The sequence below is a fragment of the Ovis canadensis genome, chromosome 1 (genome assembly GCF_042477335.2).
Source record: "Ovis canadensis isolate MfBH-ARS-UI-01 breed Bighorn chromosome 1, ARS-UI_OviCan_v2, whole genome shotgun sequence".
NCBI lineage: Eukaryota > Metazoa > Chordata > Mammalia > Artiodactyla > Bovidae > Ovis > Ovis canadensis.
The window spans coordinates 69,691,046-69,711,250 of NC_091245.1; the positions used below are offsets into that span (position 1 = coordinate 69,691,046).

A 20,205-nucleotide genomic window follows, 5' to 3' on the forward strand; every position below is an offset into this window, starting at 1 on the left:
CTCCCTACCTGACACACTCCCTCTTGCCTACACAGTGGAATCAAGAGGAGGACTGAAAAGATTTGACAGTAGAAAACAGATAAACAGATACCATCTTAAGATGGCATTAAAATATAATGTTTTCAGTCACCCTCGTAGGTATCTGAGACAGTCTGTGTAACACAAGATCCTGCTAACTAATTATGAAAGGTTTCCTTTTGTAAATTGGACAGTTACAATAATGCAGACTTGACTACTTAAAAGGTCACCCTGTTTGTAGATGAGTAAATATCACTACTTGAACTTCTCTCACAATCCTGGGCTTCCCCTGAAGCTCAGCTGGAAAAGAATCTGCCTGCAATGCAGGAGACCCCAGTTCAATTCCTGGGTCAGGAAGATCCCCTGGAGAAGAGATAAACTACCCACTCCAGTATTCTTGGGCTTCCCTGGTGGACGGTAAAGAATCCACCTGCAATGTGGGAGACCAGGGTTTGATCCCTGGGTTGGGAAGATCCCCTGGAGGAGGGCATGGCAACCCACTACAGTATTCTTGCCTGAAGAATCCTCATAAACAGAGGAGCCTGGCGGGCTATAGTCCATGGGGTCACAGAGAGTCGGACACGACTGAGCAGCTAAGCACAGCACAATCCTACTTAAAAATAATAACTGTTGGGGAATTTTCTAGCAGTCCAGTGGTTAGGACTCCGTGCTTTCACTGCTGAGGGTGCCCCAATCCCTGATCAGGGAACTAAGCTCTTGCAAGTCACACAATGCAGACAAAACACACACACACACACACAAAACTTTTAAAGTATTATAACTCTAAAGTAAAGACAGCTTTAGGACAGTAAAACAAATCCATCAGCAAAGGACATGCACATCTTAGACTGAGCATCATGGGACCTACCCTCTCTCCTCGGCTCCCTTGAGCTCTCCAGGTAACCTGGGAAAAGACACTGAAGGACAGGGCTAAGCCTCAGTTTCCAAAGATTCCAGGGACCTTCTGAAGTGTTTGGATGAAACACTTTATGTACAATAATTTAGTTATCTTATCCCTTACCTCTAACTACAATGAACGAATAAAGGAAACACACCTGCAATTATCTATCCAGATCCCTCTGCCCCAGTGGCTGTCAAGTCATTCATTTCAAGTTACAGAGAACAAGGGAAGGGCTCACCTTGCCTCCTTCCCTTCAGCACCATCTCTGTTAGGGAGAGTTGCCCAGCTTGTGAGAGAACTTGTACCCTTTCGTTGTCTAATGATCTAAGAACCGGAATGAACAACAGATGCTCCACCATCTCTTTCAGGTCACGAGGAAATGCACAGATAGAGAAAACCATTTTCCCTAAAGAAAGCCTGTTGGACAGCAAGGCAGAGTTCAGGTGCCCCAGAATCTGAATCCTTGACTTCTCCCAGTGCTGCCTCCCATGTGTTGGTAATTTGAGTTTCATCACTTGTTCTACAATCTCCTTACATGGGATAAACTCCAGATAGGGCTGATGTTGAATTGTTTACTAAAACCATCTCCTGCGGTTCACTGTTAGTGTGTCATAAGCTGATGGCCAAGAAGCAGTTCTTACCGATGTTAAACAGAATTAAAGCAAGTAAATAATAACTAGGAGTAAGATACTTTCCCTTAAAAGTCACAGAGAGGCAGTTTGAAGGAAGAATCCAGAAAGCGATGGGTGCAACTACAATACATGTGACCCCCACTTTCATCTGGATCTAGAGCCCAAAGAAACAGGAACTCCTTTCAGTCTGGGGCCGGCCAAGCTAGTTGTTGTTGTTGTTCAGCCACTCAGTCGTTTTGACTCTTTGCGACCCCAAGGACTGCAGCATGCCAGGCCTCCCTGGCCAAGCTAGACATTTCATAATTAGAAATGTAAATTCAACATCCTTCCCAAGTGGTCTTTACTAATGACTAATAATAAATAGCAACAAAAATGGTAGTAATGTTTATGAAATTATCCATGCCAGGTCCCATACTAAACATTTTACATGTAATTGCATTTAATCAAGAGAACAACCTCATGATGTAGTGACTATTATCACTCCCAAATTACAACTGAGGAAAGTTAAGCTTAGAGAAATTAAATACTTTCCCCTTGTTACTGCTTAGATTCAAACCAGTGTAGGCAAAAGTCCTTGCTCATAACCTGCCCAGTGTAGTAGCTCCCGAAATTGAGCTCCTGAAATGGTTAGGGTGCTTAAGGAATTGTATTTCTGACTTTACTTCATTTAAATAGACATACACAGTTGGTACCTACAGAATTGGACAGCGCAACTCTGCACAATAAGGGCAAAATGAGTATAGGATTTTATAGTAATGACCGTTACACAAATGCCTTTAACTATAGGAGACTGACAGTGCTTTTGAGTATGAAGGGAGCCAATTTAGAATAAGTGCTTGTAGAGTTAAGTTCTTTCTGGATTTGAATCTCAACTCTGTCAGTAACTAGCCAAGTGATCTGGGTCACTACTTAACCTCTCTAAATCTTAGTTCCTCATCTGGAAATGCATCTGTAAATATCCCCATCATCATGGGGTTATTGTGAGAATTAAATAAGAGAAAACATTAGAGCATTTATGCAATATCTGGAACATACTAAGCGCTAGATAAATGTGTTGATAGCAATAAGGTGTGTATGCACGTGTGTGCGCTCATTTGTGTCTGATTCTTTGCGACACCGTGGACTTCTTTGTCCAAGGAATCCTCCAGGCAAGAATACTGGAGTGGGTTGCCATTTCCTCCTCCAGGGGATCTTTCCAACCCAGGAACTGAACCTATGTCTCTTGTGTCTCTTGCACTAGCAGGCGGATTTTTTACCACTGAGCCGCCTGGGAAGCCCAATAACAACTAATTTTGACTTTTTGGCCTTTTAAATTTAGAAGTAATGAGAGTTTAAATTCTCAGAAAATTACTAGTTAATAACTTACTAGTAACTCCTATCTTATAAATGTACTTTGGGGTTTAAAATGTTCACATTTACAAAGTTGCAAATACAGTACAAAGAACTCATGTATACTCTTTAACTAGATTCACCAGTTTTCAATATCTTGCCATATTTGCTTTATATTCTGTCTATATATGAATTTTTCTCTGAACTATTTGGCCCTTTAACCCTTAATGCTTTAGTGTATTATGTCTACTAAGAAGGATATTCTCTTGAATAAGAAAAGTACTGTTATAAAATTCATGAAATACAACATTGATACTTTAATCTACAGGCTCAATTTCAGTTCCTCCTGTTGTCACCATAACGTTGCTCATGGTGACAGTACCACTCCTTACCCAGGGATCACAGGTGTCTTTTTAGCCTCCTTCGATTTGGAATGGCTCTTCAACTTTTCTTCGATAACTAACATTTTTGCAAAGGACAGGCCAGTTACTCTATAGAACGTGACCCAATTTAGTTTTCTTCAGCATTTGCTCATGATTAGACTCAGGTTATATGGATTTTTGGCTAGAATAATAACTAGTAAGACTATGTAAATATACTGTTCCTCAAATACCCTCCACCACCACTGGATTCAGCATCTATTGATGACTCTTGCCTAATCAACTTTTACTATGACAGTTACAAATGGATGATTTTCTAATTCCATCCTTCCTTCTATAGTTATTCATTGGTATTCTTCTATAAAAAGCTTTCCCTTCCTCCCTTTTTACTCATTTAATTATCTACTTTTTAACTGTATTATCTATGGAGTCTTATTCTATTCAGTGGGTACCTCTGAGTTTTTAAAAGTACACTTCAAATACAAGTGATAAGAAACCACAGATCTGAATTAAGTATCATTAATTAGGCAAAATGTATTCATGGTGCAAGACGAACACCATTAACTGTGGACTCTTCTCGTTTTGATTGCCTGTAGGCAAGAGAGGCTTGGGAGTCCGAGGCTCTGCAGTTGAGGGCATTAGCATGTATCCCCAGCAATAGACAATGTGAGTTATCACTGTGCAGTGTTGCTCATCATCAGACATGATATCATACCCCAAAAATTCTATCCAAACAACCCGTCAATTTCTCCACAACTAGCGAGCTTGGATGTTTCTGGCAAACTCAAAAGGACATGATTTACAAATAGTAGGTAATATTTGGATCCTTCCACAAGAGCTGGGTTCCAGCTTTTTTATAAAATACAAATGTTTTCATTTTGGAGCTCACTGTGTCACTTTCTCAACAAACAGATCCTACAAGCACTTACACTAAACTGGCTCCCTTCATACTCAAAAGCACTGTCAGTCTCCTATAGTTAGGCCCGTGTTATATATGAATAAAATGGGTCCGTACGTATTTATTTTGTGGTCGGAGACCACACATCTAATGGCACTTACAATATTTACAATCTCCTGGTACTATGGGGAGGAAAGAAGGGGAGACTGAGACCAAAGCCAAGGCCACACAGAGTATGACTACAGATCCTGCTCAAACATGCAAGCAAGACCAGACTCTTCATGCATAGAAGAGGATATGTGAGTGGTATTTGTTTTCTGTGAATGCTTATCAATGCCACCCAAATATCACTAAGAGCAAAATCCAACTTTAATACACTGTGGACTCTGCTATTATTAACATTTCAATGAAATAAGCCTTTTTAAAAGCCTTGAAAGTTTTAGGGTCATTATATCCTCATGCTCAAGGATCACGTTGGGAGGGTTTTAAGCACTTACCAAGAAAAGTCTGGAGACCCCAACTGCCAGTCTCTCTGTCTTCAGATGCCAAACCAGAGGCTGGGGGGAATTGAGCAGGAACACAACAGGCTTGTGGTGAATGTGGACTGAGGAGATGGGATTCAGGTGCAGAGTGACCTAGGAAGAAATAGAAAGAGAAGTCTTAGCACTAGCTTTCCATCAAAACCACTAAGCGCAGCACATGGCATACTGTTTCACAGCTCACCATTAACAGAAACAAGCTAAAAGCTAGTTCAGATTCTACAGATAAGATTTATTAGGCTGAACTGGATGATTCTGCCAATATTTGACCTTTTTTAACTATAAAAAACAACTATATCGTACGGTTCAATCCATACTAATTTCAACCAAAACATGAATCAACTCCCAGTAAAAACAGAATACAAGTAAACAAAACACTTTTTTTTTTTTTTCAGAGTTGGCAAAGGCAAAATAAAAGTTACCTTCCCTCAGGGCTGCCTTATCCTTCAAATCAAATGACTAAATTTAAAAGTGGAGAACAGAATCACCTGGGGGCAGGTCATTCCTCTGAATTGTCAAAGAAATGACTTTGTTCTCTTCCAGGTAAGCTCCAATCTCTCTCTATAAAGTCAAGTGAGTTCTGCCAAAGAAAAGCACCGAAAGCTAAGGGAGAGGGGCTGCCAAAGGGAGCTGCCAGTGCTTTCATCATCCCAGCTATTAGCTCGAAGGGGTTTTCCAAACAAATGAGGCACAGAGAACACACAGAATAAAAATTGACCGTATACAGTTCCAACCCCAAAAAAGAAAAAACAGAGAAGAAAACCATGAGTTTGGATAGGAAAACTGTGGCCAGTTTTGATAGCAGATCAAGGACTACTGTAAGGTTACATTGTCATAATTAGCATCACCCAAAAGCACCTGTGAGGGGATCTGGACACAGAGGGTTCAACAACACCCTCCCAGAGCACATCAGTCAAGGTCAGTCAACATGAACATGGAAAAGCAAAAGGATGGATAAATACTGAACAGACACTTTCATATAAGTATGTCTCCACTGGCTTTCTGTCCAGAGGGGCGAGGCAAGACCCAGGAACTACTTGTATTTAAATAAACTGAGGTGGTGCTAGTGGTAAAGAACCCGCCTGCCGATGCAGGAGACGTAAGAGATGCAGGTTCAAGCCCTGGGTCAGGGAGATCCCCTAGAGGAGGGCAAGGCAACTGACTCCAGTATTCTTGCCTGGAGAATCCCATGGACAGAGAAGCCTGGTGGGCTATAGTCCATAGGATCTCAAAGAGTCAGACACGGCTAAAACGACTTAGTGTGAGTGCGTGCATGCATGTTAAGTCACTTTAGTTGTGTCTCTTTGTAACCCCATGGACTGTAGCCCACCAGGCTCCTCTGCCCATGGGATTCTCCAGGCAAGAATACTGGAGTACACACACATGCAAACAAGCTGAACTCACCAAAAAGCACCCTCAAGTGATTAGGCAAAAAACAAAAGTGAACTTTAACTTGAAAGACACAGACTGAGAGATACACTGGAAATAATTTTACGTCTCAGCCATAATCCTTATGAAGATTAAATGGGCTACATCTATGATCTGAATCTGTACCATCATTAGGCATAGAGCTCTCAAAGCTGGATTACTTTACTCGATATCTTCCCAATGACTGCTGGACCGCTCTGAACTCAGTGTATCTCTGCCTTTCATTGCAGAACTGCCTAGGACACCAGTGTCACTTATTATAGTGTATCCTCGGGGCACCGATAATAAGACACTAAATTATCAGTCTCCATGCCTTAGCACAGGGTAGGCACTCGATAAATGCCAATTGGATGTTTAATTCTCTGCTTTTCAAGGCCAAAAAGTATCTTATTCTATGAATAATTTGCATTATGGTATATAATACCATCTGGTTCATTTACTACTGAGAATATGTGTCTTGATTTTCAAAACAGACTGCAAATACCCAGTAGGCAAACATATGTCTTACATTTAATACTGTGCTTAATATAGAGTAGATAATTTTTAATGACTGATTTACCACAGTAAATTCATCAATTTATGTTACCTAAAAAGGTTTTTTAATCTGAATAGACTCAAAAGTATTTAGCTAACTAACTTCCAGAAAAGTGAAAAAACATAGAAGCAAGACTCTATCATGAGCTATTTCAGCAACACTGCTAGGGTCAGTTTAGTATTGGCATGCTGCTGCTGCTGCTGCTAAGTCGCTTCAGTCATGTCCAACTCTGTGCGACCCCATAGATGGCAGCCCATTAGGTTCCTCTGTCTCTGGGATTCTCCAGGCAAGAATACTGGAGTGGGTTGCCATTTCCTTCTCCAATGCATGAAAGTGAAGAGTGAAAGTGAAGTTGCTCAGTCGTGCCCAACTCTTAGTGACCCCATGGATTGCAGCCTACCGAGCTTTTCTCTGTCCATGGGATTTTCCAGGCAAGAGTACTGGAGTAGGGTGTCATTGCCTTCTCCGAGTATTGGCATAAGCATAGTATTAAAAGCAGAGTACTAATGAACAGTGATGTCAGGTACAGCTACAGCAAAATAACATGTTTTCTGATTGTACAGAATCAACTTCACAGAATTTTGGAGATATGTCCACGTTTGGAAACAGTCAGACTGATCACCCCTATAAACAGGAGAGGCAGCAGAAACAGAGCAGGGGCAGAGATTCATATTGCTACACTAACTAGAGAGAGAGACACCCACTACAGAAAGCACACACTATGGAGAGTGGGGAAGGAGAGATGAAATCATTCCTTGCCTAAGAGTACCTGACAATTGCAAAGAAACACTCTGTCACTACTAATATGTGAAAGTTTCCAGATTTATTCATTACAAAACTGTTTACTGAGCACAAAGAATAGTTGCAGTCCTCAGGCAGACGATTCTCCTTGGAGCTTACAGATAAAACAGTAATAAATATATATCTCCAATGAACAAGAATTTAGTGGGGGGGGGGGGAAACTTAGGAAATGAAAAGAAAAATATGTATGAGACAGATACTGGTGCTCGAGTCCAAAATTTTCCAGATGGTCCAAAGTGTCGAGGCCTGGCTCACACCATCAAGGAGAGATTTCTAGGAGCCATGGCTCTCTGAGCTTTCCTGGAATCGGTTCCCTCTTCAATATGTGGCAGTGTCTGGCCAAGATGAATCCCCGACTCTGGCACATGGGGCCCAGGCAAAGCCCCAAAAACCATTTGGCAAAGAAGAATTGACACTACAATTGGGAAATTAAAAGAAAAATACTCAATACTTTTTAAAAAGATCAGTTGGCAGCAACAGAGAGTCCCCCTAAGCACCTGCTCACCTAACCCCTCAGCAACCTTCCTCCACTTGAATAAATCATGCTGAAGGGAAGATAGAGGACAACCAAAAACAACCAACAAAGAATGAAGGTAAAAAAGCTCCCAGAAATGTGGGGAGAACATACCGAGAATAGCTCTTAAAGAATTCCTGGCTAAGGTGCCTAATTTCTCTCAGACTGAAAAGAAGAAGGGGCAAAAAGGAGAAGAAAAAGAAAATCCTCTTTAGAATCAACTATAGATCAGGATAGACTATAGTTACAAAGATAAGAGCGTTGTGCTAAAGCTTTTTCCCTGCTGTGTGAACTGTCCAGGGATTACAGTCAGAAGATCAGAGGTGAGACAGGCTGCAGCAAAGAAACAGCAGTATATCCAATAATTTCCAACTTGGACATCCAAACAAAAGTTTAGAGAGTTGACTCTCAACCCTACGTCAAATTTACACATAAAAATAAGGGTCATCTCTTAGTCCACAGGTTTCACATGTGTGCGTGTCTGTGTGTATGTGTGTGTGTGTGTGTGTGTGTGTGTGTGTGTGTGTGTGTACAAGGAATAACAAACTGAACCCAGAGGCCATGTGGTGGTGAAGGCAAATGGAGGTAAACTTAAAGGGGCTGCATCTCAAATGAGGGAACAGTGACAATCTCTGTAGTAGTGGCTTCTTTCTTAACCTCTGGGAGTTATAGAGCTCTTGAGAGCTTAATGCAAGTTATGAATTCCCCCCCCACACACACCCTCCACCACACACACACACCAAAATACCCCACAGACACACAAAACTTTCTGACCGTGTCAGGGAAATACATCCATTGCAGGGCCCGTGAACTCCAGGTGAAGTAACCATTAACCCATGTTAAAGAGTATACTCTAGAAGAGCAGGAAAATTCTAATCACAGAAACAGAAACAACATTAGTCTCTCTAATCAAACTAGAAATTATACCTCTATTTCTAAAATATCATCCCCTCAGGGAAAGAACATAATAGATGACAACTCAGAACTAAAAGAGGCTTCCCAGGTGGTGCTAGCAGTAAAGAACTCGCCTGCCAGTGCAGAAGACATAAGAGACAGGGGTTCAATCCTTGGGTCAGGAAGATCCCCTGGAGAAGGTCATGGCAACCCACTCCAGTATCCTTGCCTGGAGAATCCCATGGACAGAGGAGCCTGGAGGGCTACAGCCCATAGGGTCACACAGAGTCAGACATGACTGAAATGACTTAGTACACATGCAGAACTAAAAAATGTTCACATGCAGCTTCTGGAATTTCAGTGACTTCTTGAAACCATACTTGATCACACAGCAACCCAAAAAACCCTGTCCAAGAGTTCCAGCACTAATCAGGTTTGCCTTAAATGGTGCTGAATATTCAGTCTTCTGAATGTCATGAGAAAATACCAGTGAATCTGATCTGTCACACCTCTGATGCAGACGTTGCTCACACACTACTGAAAACACAGGAAAACTGTTTGGTCCAATCTGCTCCATGACACCTGTTGACATGAGGTCTTAGGAGGCTATCTGTGCACTTCAACAAACTATTAGATGTAATTAATGTAGTTCTATTTTACAAAGAAATTCAAAGTAAATCTTTTTTGAGTACTCTTCTGGGGAATCTGAACACAGTTCTGACCAAAGTCAAGGCCAACTCTCAGGAGCATAAAGCCTCCGAGTGGGAAGATAAACTTCCTGTCTCCCATTTAGGAAGCGTGTCCTTGCCACGTTATCACCAGAAAACAACAGGAAGGGTTTTCTTTGGACCTTGTTTGGGTGAAGACTCGGTTCTCCACAGATTATCTGTGATAAGCAAAAACCATACATTGTAGCAAACCCTGTAAATCACTTTATCTAAATGAATTATGTACTTTCTTACAGAAAAGAACACCACTCTCTTGATGGAAAGATGCCATATGAAAACTGTTTTGGATTTTCCAGGATTCATGGCAGAGATGCAAGATTATTTCTACCACAGTGATTTCAAAAGTTTCTTATTAGTTATATCCCCTCCTCTTGGGGTTTGTTAAAACAAACAAAAGCAAAGCAAGCGAAGAAACTGATACAAAAGTCTAACAGTTGTCTAATTTTGCTAACGTGTCAGTGAAGTTCCATGTCAACATTTCTGATTTTAGTAAGGGCCCCTATGGACCCATGAAACAGTGAAGTCATCCAAAACACAACCAGAGGGACTTCTGTTCTCTAAAATCAGACCAAATACTGGTCTGAAATGGATGAGCCAATAATCAGTTTACACGAAGACAGATAAGAGAAGCACTCCAGCACTGTGTCTATAAACAAGACCCATAAACTCCCACCCGGGTGTTTGTATAGCCATGTCCATGCCCTCTTCAGAAGTAAGCAGACAACCACTTAGCAACGGCGCTGGCAGTAACTGAAAACATCCTACATCTGATTCCCATAGCACTCATAATTTACACAGCCGGACTCAACCTACTTCAGGACACCAGGGTAACCACAGCTGAACTCGAATTTCCCTTACATTTGGGCAATGGGCCTTTTAGGAACTCAAATCTGACTCAGATGCACTTGAAATATGCAACCAGTTGCTGGGAGTGGGGAACAGCAGTTAGTTCTCTGCCGTGTTTTAAAGGGTATTCCAATCTGAGGAACCCCTACAGCTGACATTTTATTTACCATTGCTTGTCTTTTGCCATCTGGGAACTGGTATAAAAAGATTCCCTTAAAATATTCTTGAAGGATTGGATCTGGAACTTTAAAAAAAATTTCCTTATGATTTTATTTTTATATTTCTCTGAATTTCTAGATCATCAATCAGTTAAATGTTAAATTCAAGGAATTTTGACCCCTACTGTCTCCACCCTATCCTAAGAAGTCAATTGATCATTCACCTTTGCCTCACTGGCATTAAGGTTTTGAGTTCTTTTGACTTCACCTCTATGACAAATGACATCATGCTCCTTCCCAATGGTTTTGTCTTGAGACACTTAACATGATGAGAGGGACACAGCCAGTCAATCCCAAAACTAAGTTCTCCTCCCCCTCAACAAGGACAGGATTCAGGATTCCCCAGGAGACTGTGAAAATAATCTAATAAAACCACAAAATAAGGAAGAAAGGCCCTCAAACGAAAGTCTGAAATATAATGCAGAAATAAGTCTGCCTGTCTATATTTTGAATGTCCTGGAAAAATACTCGGAACTAAATTTGCATTGGGGGTTGAGAGACAAGGGCTCGTATAAATAGAGGAATATTTCTGAAGCTACAGGTCATGACCCTCTAAAGGAGTCTTGGCTGGGAGAGTTGCAAGGGGATTCTAGGGACCCCGGCCCTGCCTCCCAGAGTGGCCCACTGCCATCACTATAGGAAAAAGAGGCTGAGAAAGGGGAGACTCCAGGTGTCCTGAGAAATGGATGGGGCTGACAGCAAGGCTGGGAACACGGACAGTCGCTTTCCCATTGCCCTTGAGCACTAAGCATCTGCCATCTGAAAATGGAACAGTCTCTGTCACTAACACACCACAGTCTTTCAGGATTCTCGCCTGCAGCACCCTCCAGCCAGCCCCTGGACCAACAAGTACACCAGCTCAAAATGCAGCCTGCAGTGAAACCCTCCCTGCCCCACAGACAGAGCCGGGTTCAGGGCCATGCCCACAGACCACGCTTCAGTTTCTACTCTGCAAGGCACTGACTCCCCGCCTTACACTGTGAAACCCTCAGGGCACTCTTTAAGGGCAGAAACTAAGTCACACTCATTTCTGCATCATTGGGGCTAGCACAGGGCTAGATATCTAGTGAGCAGGCAACATGGTTTCTGAAAGATGAGTAAAAGGACGCACCAATGACAGCTATTCATGAAATGTGACTCAAGTAATGGTTACAGAGTCAAATGGTTGGATTTTCCTGGACAGAAAGTGCCGTGGTAGGGGCAATGCATCAATAAGGAGGACATTAATTTCACTATCAAGTTCTATTGAACTTTAAAACACAGTCAAGAAAAGCAAACAGACACCAACTCATGCTCCCAAAACAAATGGTGGGGGCTGCCTGGAATGTGTGCTGGACAGAATTTCGAGGCCATGCCTAGGCTTTGTGAGAATAAACACCCTGATTATCCTCCTCTGTTGTGTGTACAGGACAGGGCAGAGTACCACCTATGCCATAGAGGGGAATCACACTAGGCAAACAGCGAAAGCCAAGAAAACAGAATGATTTTACTTATTATTTTTTACAGTTATGCAAATACAAATACATGAAACATGAAGAAAACCCTGGAGCATGTTCTCTTTCTCAGGGATAGATAACAAAGACAAAACTTTGACCAAAAGTTAAGTGATTTTCATTCAGGCAAGTGAAGTGTATTAGAACAGTTAAACTTCTAGAAAAACTGAAGGAACTTAATACTGGCAAAGTGATTAACATGAAAAAATATTTGCTTTAATTTTTTCATATTCCTTGTCATACTTAATAAATAGATCGATTCCAAACACTTTATTATTGTATCTAACACTAATATACAACCAAAGCTTCCTGTAATATGTACTGTGTTCATTTATTTCCTCTCAATGTCTGCTTTTTACAATGGGCTCAAAATTGTTTGTGCTACCTGTTTAGTAAGCCATTCCTTTGACATGTATATGTCTATAATCACAGGATGTCAGGATAGCTTGTCATTACTGTGATAAACAGACTTGTACAATAAAGAGAATCATGGAGTGACCAGTAGAAGCCAACTTAAAAGGCAGGCATAGCAAGAACCCAATGTCGACATGATGTGAGTACTGGATCAATCATTTCCATCTGCAAACTGCAGTTATGAATCTCAATAAAGATTGCTGCTTACACACCCTCTTAAAGTTAGCAAATGTACCACTCAGTGTGCAGGTAGTGATTAAATTTAATTTGATGCTCTAAATGTTAAAGGATGGCATTTGGACTTCCCTGGACTAGTACATCAACCTGAAGCTGGTAAGGAATTCTGAATGGGCATACAGTGTTTCCTTTCTAACACAAAAGAGAAATCTAGAGAGGAGTAATTACTCAGATACAGATGTTCAAAATCACTACACTTGGTTGCCATGTTAACAGGAATAGTAGTGAGAGGCATTAGTATCATCTCTCAAAGACAGTAAGCAGATTCATCAGTTCATCTACTGGGTTAAGATTTGCTACTCTTATCAAGAGTTATTTTGCCTAATTATAGAGTTATTCCCATTTTAAAGATGAAGAAACTTGTGCTTAGAGATAATTTTGGCTAGATAATTTCTAGCCAAAGACATATGGCTAGAAAGTGGCAGTGCTAAGAATAGAATGAACTTGTTTTATTCTTAAAAATATTCATAGCCTATTCATAAGAACAGAATGGAATGTCTGTCTCTTTCCTTCTCCCTACCTTCCCATCTCATTCTTTTTTTTTCACAATAGTAAAAGGTGTTTATCAGTCTTCATAATCAATAGCCAGACAAAAATCGAAGGTAATTATAGTTGCAAGCCATAATGGAAGCATGATTAACCTAAGAATATAAAATAATTATATACAATTTGGAGGGTTAAGTAATGTGGTAAGCGGAAGTGCATACATGAACATGTTTCTCATCCACCCAGCCAATCTATGTCTTTTGATTCCCACCTCATTCTTAATCTTGGGTGTGGCCATAGGGCAGAGAGGGTGATGGGAATGCTCTAAAGGAGTAAGAAGCAGGAATTATTTTGCTTCTGGAAAGGAAAGATAGAAAAGAAAGGAAGAGGATTAAGTTGTGAGCAAGACAACAGAAGGCCAGTACAAGCTGAGAGGTCAGTGAAATTCACAGGGATGGGTCAACAAGTATTTTTATGAATACTATCTCCTTCTATCTCCTCTACAAAAGCTTTAATAATGCTCACCATTCTCATGAACGAATGCATTATGGCAGTCAAGATGGTGTTGGTTGCCTTTCAAATCCAAGTCAATCAAATGTATCTCAGACATGCCACATGTAAAGTTATATACCCAGAAAGTGGAGAGGGCCACGAGAATGCTAAGGCTCTGGAAATCTGCAGAGATATACCCTCCTCTGGGTTTCTACAATCAGAATTAGCAGACAGAGGTGAGAGCCAATCATTCCTTGAGCTCCAGGGCCTCCCAGTTGATATATGGATTAGACCAAAGCATTCTCTAAGGAAACTAAATTCTGGCCACTGTAGGAAAGTCTTGGGAACTTTGAAGTCTGGTTTCCTTTGAAAGCTCTAGCAAAACAACTCCTGAAAGTCACAGTACCAGCCCCCTAAGGGTATTCTGGTTTCATCCAGCCAGGTCATAATTTTAAATGGAAATGTTTTAGAGGAACTTTAGCTTCAACATTACATGACCCATCCTTGAGAAAGGGAGAACAAATAACTCAGACGTCAAAGGTGAGAAAACATGTTATCTGTGCCTTGGGAGTATTTTTCCTGAAAAAGCATTATTTTTTGACCATTTGTTCTAGTGTCTCTTAGAGGCACAGAATTTTAAATGCTTTTAATTCAGGCAATGAACTATGTCAGAACAGGCTAATGCACAATAGAGCAAATGCAGTTTAAAGTGTTTACACTAGAGTTCAGTACTGTTTCCCTTCTCAGGGTTAAGTTTTCCCTAAGCCTTGCAATGAGTTTTCAGGGTAAGATCTATGATCAGAGGGAAGGTTGCCAAAATATGCATACAGAATTTGGCATGCTGTAGTTGATAAGTGTCTAAGATGGGATCACATCTTCCTAAAGCCAATATTAAAGGGGTTGAATTTCCTATTTTCTTCAGGTACCATTAAAAGTAGTTTATTACATTTGCTCTAACTGGAAAGGGACAAGCTACAGTAAAGAGCTGGACCTGGTAACAAATTCATTATAGTGATGTTACACTCTTAGAAATCATTTCAGCATATATTAATAACCTGAAGGAAAAAGGAAAATAAAAAGTAAAAGAAAGAAGCAGAAGACTAAGTTGTAAGAAACCTGAACAACATTCCTTATTTAGATCAAGAATGATCCTCTTGACATTTATTTACAGGTAAATCAGAATTGAGTGTCACGGCAGGGATTTTATCTCAAAATGAAACAAGTGCAAATTCTAACACAAACCATTTGATTTTCAAATCATAACTTATACACAGTCATTCATTCCCCAATAATGAAGATTCAATAATTCTGTCAATATCATACATATAGTCAACCAGTTGAAACCCTGATAGGTCAAGTCAGTCACTGGGAATCAGCGAGTTACAGAGCAACAGAGAAAAGGACATTCTTTTCCAGTAATTAAAATTGTCTCCCATATTTGACATTAGGAAATAGGAGGCTTTCCCATAATACCTGGAAATATTAATTGTCTTAACTATTTATGCATAGTCTCACTTTTATACATAAAATGACTTTTTAAAAACCTTATAATCTCTGAATTTTACTAAGTATTTTAAAAACACAAGGTACAGCAGTATTACAAAGACTTAGTTTCCCATGCAAATGAAGCAGATAAAAGCAACTCTTCCATAATACATCTATGAAGAAAGTTTCGAATCCTGACCAAAGTCGGGAAGGTTCTAAAAAAAAAATCAGAATCAGCTTAAGCTCTGGATCATAATTCAGTGAAGATCCAAATGCACCTATTAAGTCAATAGCCACTAGTCTTCTACTTCTCATTTTCAGTAAAACTACTATAGTCTACCATTCTGTCTTTGACTCATCCTTCGAAAACACCACCACTAAGCAGTAAATAGAGCCAAAATGGGAAAGGGATGGGGTGCTTGCATTACAAAATATTCAGGCTTAGACTATAAATTTAAACATTCCAAAATAACCAAGATCTCAAAGAAATAATTAAGATTCTCTACCATTCATGATATTTGGCCAGAAATAAGAAATCTGACTCAGTGACAAATCTCTCCATAAAAACATGAAATGAAATAAACAAAATGTGGTATATCCACACAATGGAATCTTATTCACCAATAGAAAGAATAAAGTTCTGACATACACTACAACACAGATAAACCTGGAAAACATGCAAAGTGAAAAAAGTCAGCACAAAAGGCCATATGTTGTATGATTCCATTTATTTGAAATGTTCAGAGCAGGTGAATCCATAGAGATAGGAAGTTATTGCCAGGGCTGGGACTGACTGCTAGCTGGCACAGAGCTTCTTTTTGAAGTGACGAAAACGTTCTGGAACAAAACAGTGGCGATATTTGCACTACATCATGAATGTACAAATTTCACTCAACTGCGTACTTTAAAATGGTTAAAATGGTAAATATTGTATAACGTGGCTCTTTTTTACCACACAATTTAAAAAAGTGTGATTTAAGCTTTCATGCAGCATAAACCTGACCAATTCTTGAGTTTCAAATCTCTTCTAGAAAAAGCTTTACACGATAGTACAGGGAACTCAGCATATCTTAGTAGGCTGAATGCTCGCACCAACACTTACGACTCCAGATCTAAGGCAGTCAAAGCTCAGGAACACACAGAGCTGGCTTCAGATGGCACCTGTGTTTCCTGTGCATGGTTTCCATTTATTCAAACAGCATTAATTAAGTACCTAGGATGTGCCAGGCACCATACCCATTCCTGAACACAAAAATGGAATAAGATGCAGCCTATCTTTCCCCAAGGTGGTCACCACAATCCAGAGAAAGTCAGCTACATGAAGAGGTGATGATCAGTCAGTCCAGTTCAGTGGCTTAGTCGTGTTTGACTGACTCTTTGCAATCCCATGGCCTGCAGCATGCCAGGCTTCCCTGTCCATCACCAACTCCCGGAGGTGATGATAATATTCAATATAAAACCAACCAAGACTGCGATATGTCCAGGGTGTGTGGGGAGAGAAGATGTCAAGGGTTGGGGGAGGCAACACCAGCTTGGCTGGGCAGGGTTCCCAAGCAGGACAGATTAGACCTAAAGGTGTCTGAAAGAAACAGGCAAAATCTGTCAATGTGATACATTTTCTTGTTTCTTCCACTCCTTCCCAGTTTTCTGAACAACCTGTATTGGCTGGGTGAGTGTTTGTCAGAGATATTTTAGAAACAAAAGTCACACACAAGGATAAACTGGATTGAATGACCATTAAGACCTCCTTCTGATCCTAGAAGCTAGGGCTTCCATAACTTCATTACTGAATACTTTTCTTAAGACTTTCAGAATCACTTCACTCACTTATTTCATTTACTCTCTAAAGAAGTCTGCTAGATATTTTTTTAAAGTCTATATATTTAGCAAGCAATACAGTAAAATACTTGAGAATACTTCTCAACAGTAATTATTTCAAAAGAAAATGATACCAGGATAAAGCAAATCTAATAGGGAAGTGATGACAGTTCATTAGTATCTCATAAAGAGCTCAGAATACTATCCTGGTAGGTTCAGGTCCCATCTGTCTATGTCTTAGTGTATTTGAGTCTGTGGGAGCTTGTTGTCTCTTGCTTATCAGCCCAAGTTCTAAAATTAGAACTAGCTTTGAACAAGCCATTATTCTTCCTAAGATATATTAAATTAAATCTCCTCTTACCTCAAAAGAAATCAGAGTAGTCACATAGGAGAGTTGAGAAGATTAAATAATTTATATTATGACAAACATAATTCTTTGTAAACTCCAACATGTGAGGGAAATTTTATTATCCTCTGGAAGAAGGATGATGAAAAGTTAAAATTTTCAGACCTATTTTCGGGGGATAAAATTCTAAAATAACTTTGTTTTTAAAACAAGGAAACCTACTAAAATCAAAGTCACCATCAGATTCCATATCCTTAAGCAAACAAACTTTTCAAATCAGAGTTTAACAAGTAGCTAAACTCTATGATTTTTGTTTCTTTTTTCTATTAACTATCCACTTACCATGAAAGGTTCCCAGTTAGCACTGAGACATAAAGCGTGATGTACAATGTGAATATAGTCCCTTTTAGAACAGTGAATGACCACACGTTTCATGGGAAGGAGGGGGTCTGACATTCGCCTCAAGCTAAACTTAGGAATGCCTTAGTATCCAACAGACGGTTTCGATGAATACTTTATGACTTAAAATGAAACCCATTAAGTGAAATATGACTAATCAGAATCACATAATGACTGAGAGCACGGACACTTGCAGCCTACTCCTTGCGTTCAATTCCAGCTCCACTAATTCCTTAGCTGTGTGACTGGGCAAACTGCTTGACCTCTCTGCGCTGCTATTTCTTCATCTGAAAAACAGAGTAGTGACTACTTTTTATGAGGAATAAATAAATACTTGTAAGCACTAGAAACACATTTGTCCCATAGTTTAAAATTACATATTAGTTATAGACAGGCCCTCAATATATCTCAGGAACTTTGCACAGTCATCACTTGAGGCATCATAGGAACTTATTCCATATAAAGATGGATCTCCCAGGCCTTCTCAACCTTTTCCTTCTTATAAAGTGCTCTCCATCATTACCCTACAACCCATGCCTACCAGCACTGTTCAGAAATTAGACATACTGATCTACTATGGTTTGGAAATTCTCAAGGACAAACCATATGCAATATCATCAGATTAGACCTGTCAATTCTGTTCAGAAAGAGGTTGTTGTTTAGTCACTAAGTCATGTCCGACTCTTTTGAGACCCCTATGGACTGTAGACCACCAGGCTCCTCTGTATATGGGATTTCCCAGGCAAAGAATACTGCAGTGGGTTGCCATTTCCTTCTTAGGGCATCTTCCCAACCCAGGAATCAAATCTGCATCTCTTGCATGGGCAGAAGGATTCTATACCACTCAGCCCTTAGAAAGAGGCAGAGGTATGTATTAATACACTGAATTTAACTACAGCTCCGTATTTTCATCTGGGATCAATTTTGTTCACCTCACAGAAAAAATACCACACTCTTAAAGAAGGCTTCATGTCATCGGTGCCCCAAGAGGGAAGAAGGCAGCTCTTCCCTGTGGGTGCTCCTGACCTCTGTCCAGTGAACCCTTCTTACAGTATCTAGCACCTGCTGCCTTGTATTAAGTTAATATACAAATTATCTGAGAAGAGGGAATGGGACTTTTTTCTTATTACCCTGGAGCCTAGTCAAGTACCCTGCACTTGGAAAGCACTACAAAATACTTAATGATGAATGAATGGACAAGCGAATCAATAAACATATTCTAGAGCAAAATTTAATTTCTTCCAAGATCTACATTTTCTTCCAAGAAAGTTGGCCAGTGTCTCCTGTAATCCAATCCTTCAGGTCATTCTGCCTTCCTTCCTAAATTACAGGCAGTTTGACCCAGTGGTTAAGAGCAGTGACTCAGAGCCAGTTGGACTCTGGGGTTTCCACTTACCAGACTTAGGGCCTTGAGCCTATTAAGACTCTATGGGCATCAGTTTCACCAACTTTATAACATGGGGATAATACGTGTGCTTATTCCATCAGATGGCAAAGAATTAAACATGTCTTGCATATAAAACACTTAGAACAGTGACTGGCACTGGCACATAGTAAGTGCTGCTTAAGTATTCACTATCATTACTTCCACCCTCTAAAGCCATAGTTTATTAAAAATTTTTCTCCATTCCCTTGGTTCCTATGGAAGGAAGGTTTTGTCTTTACTGTCCTCCACTGAAGTTTAAAGTCAAAACAGTTTTTCTCACAGTTTCCTAAACATCAAACTGCTGGCCTCCCTAGACCCAGCCCGCCTCTCTTCCTAAACCAGCTTCTCTTGTCTGGGCACACACAAGCCCCATTAAGCTTCTCCACTGCCACCACCTTCTCTTCACCTGGCAACTCTACAGACTTCATCAGCCATTCTCCCAAAGCTCTTGCTCATGTCATTATCATAACCAACAGCATCTCCATGGTGCACTAAACTCTGGGCTTCAGCCGGACTTGGAGATACTTCAAAGTCCCCATATGATTTGGGAGAAGGATAGGGAAGCTGTTTGCTTTGTCCAGAATGAGAGGCCTTGTTTCAATGTATTTGTTTACCCTCACAAATCAACCACTCTCAGGCTTGCTACAAGCTTGATGAAGACCTCCACCAGATACAACACCAAAAAGGTTGAGACAGCTGCAAAGGTTTCTGTTTCCCTGGAGATGGAGTTTCATGGAAGGCTAAGAATCACCACAGCAACCAGACTACAAAAACAGTTCGTGGGCTGCAGCCCCATAACTCTGGTAAAGCAATCTGTACTCCGTGGAACGGCTAGGGCACAGAAGTTGAAAAATGATCAAAGTAAACACTGCTCTTCAGGCACCATTCTGTTGTGCTGATTTCAAGGCATCAAGTCACAGCATCAAAGTTTTGTTATGAAAGATGCAC

The 20,205-nt window shown here is 40.4% G+C and overlaps 1 protein-coding gene across 2 annotated transcripts in view; it reads right to left on the bottom strand.

Annotated features, from left to right (window-relative positions):
• TGFBR3 (transforming growth factor beta receptor 3) overlaps positions 1-20,205 on the bottom strand; it is a 199,785-nt gene that overhangs the window by 71,184 nt on the left and 108,396 nt on the right. For both annotated transcript variants that reach the window (XM_069597758.1, XM_069597749.1), the window contains exon 4: positions 4,656-4,793. In XM_069597758.1, the coding sequence (XP_069453859.1) occupies positions 4,656-4,793 (138 nt within the window). The remainder of the gene's footprint in view (positions 1-4,655; positions 4,794-20,205) is intronic.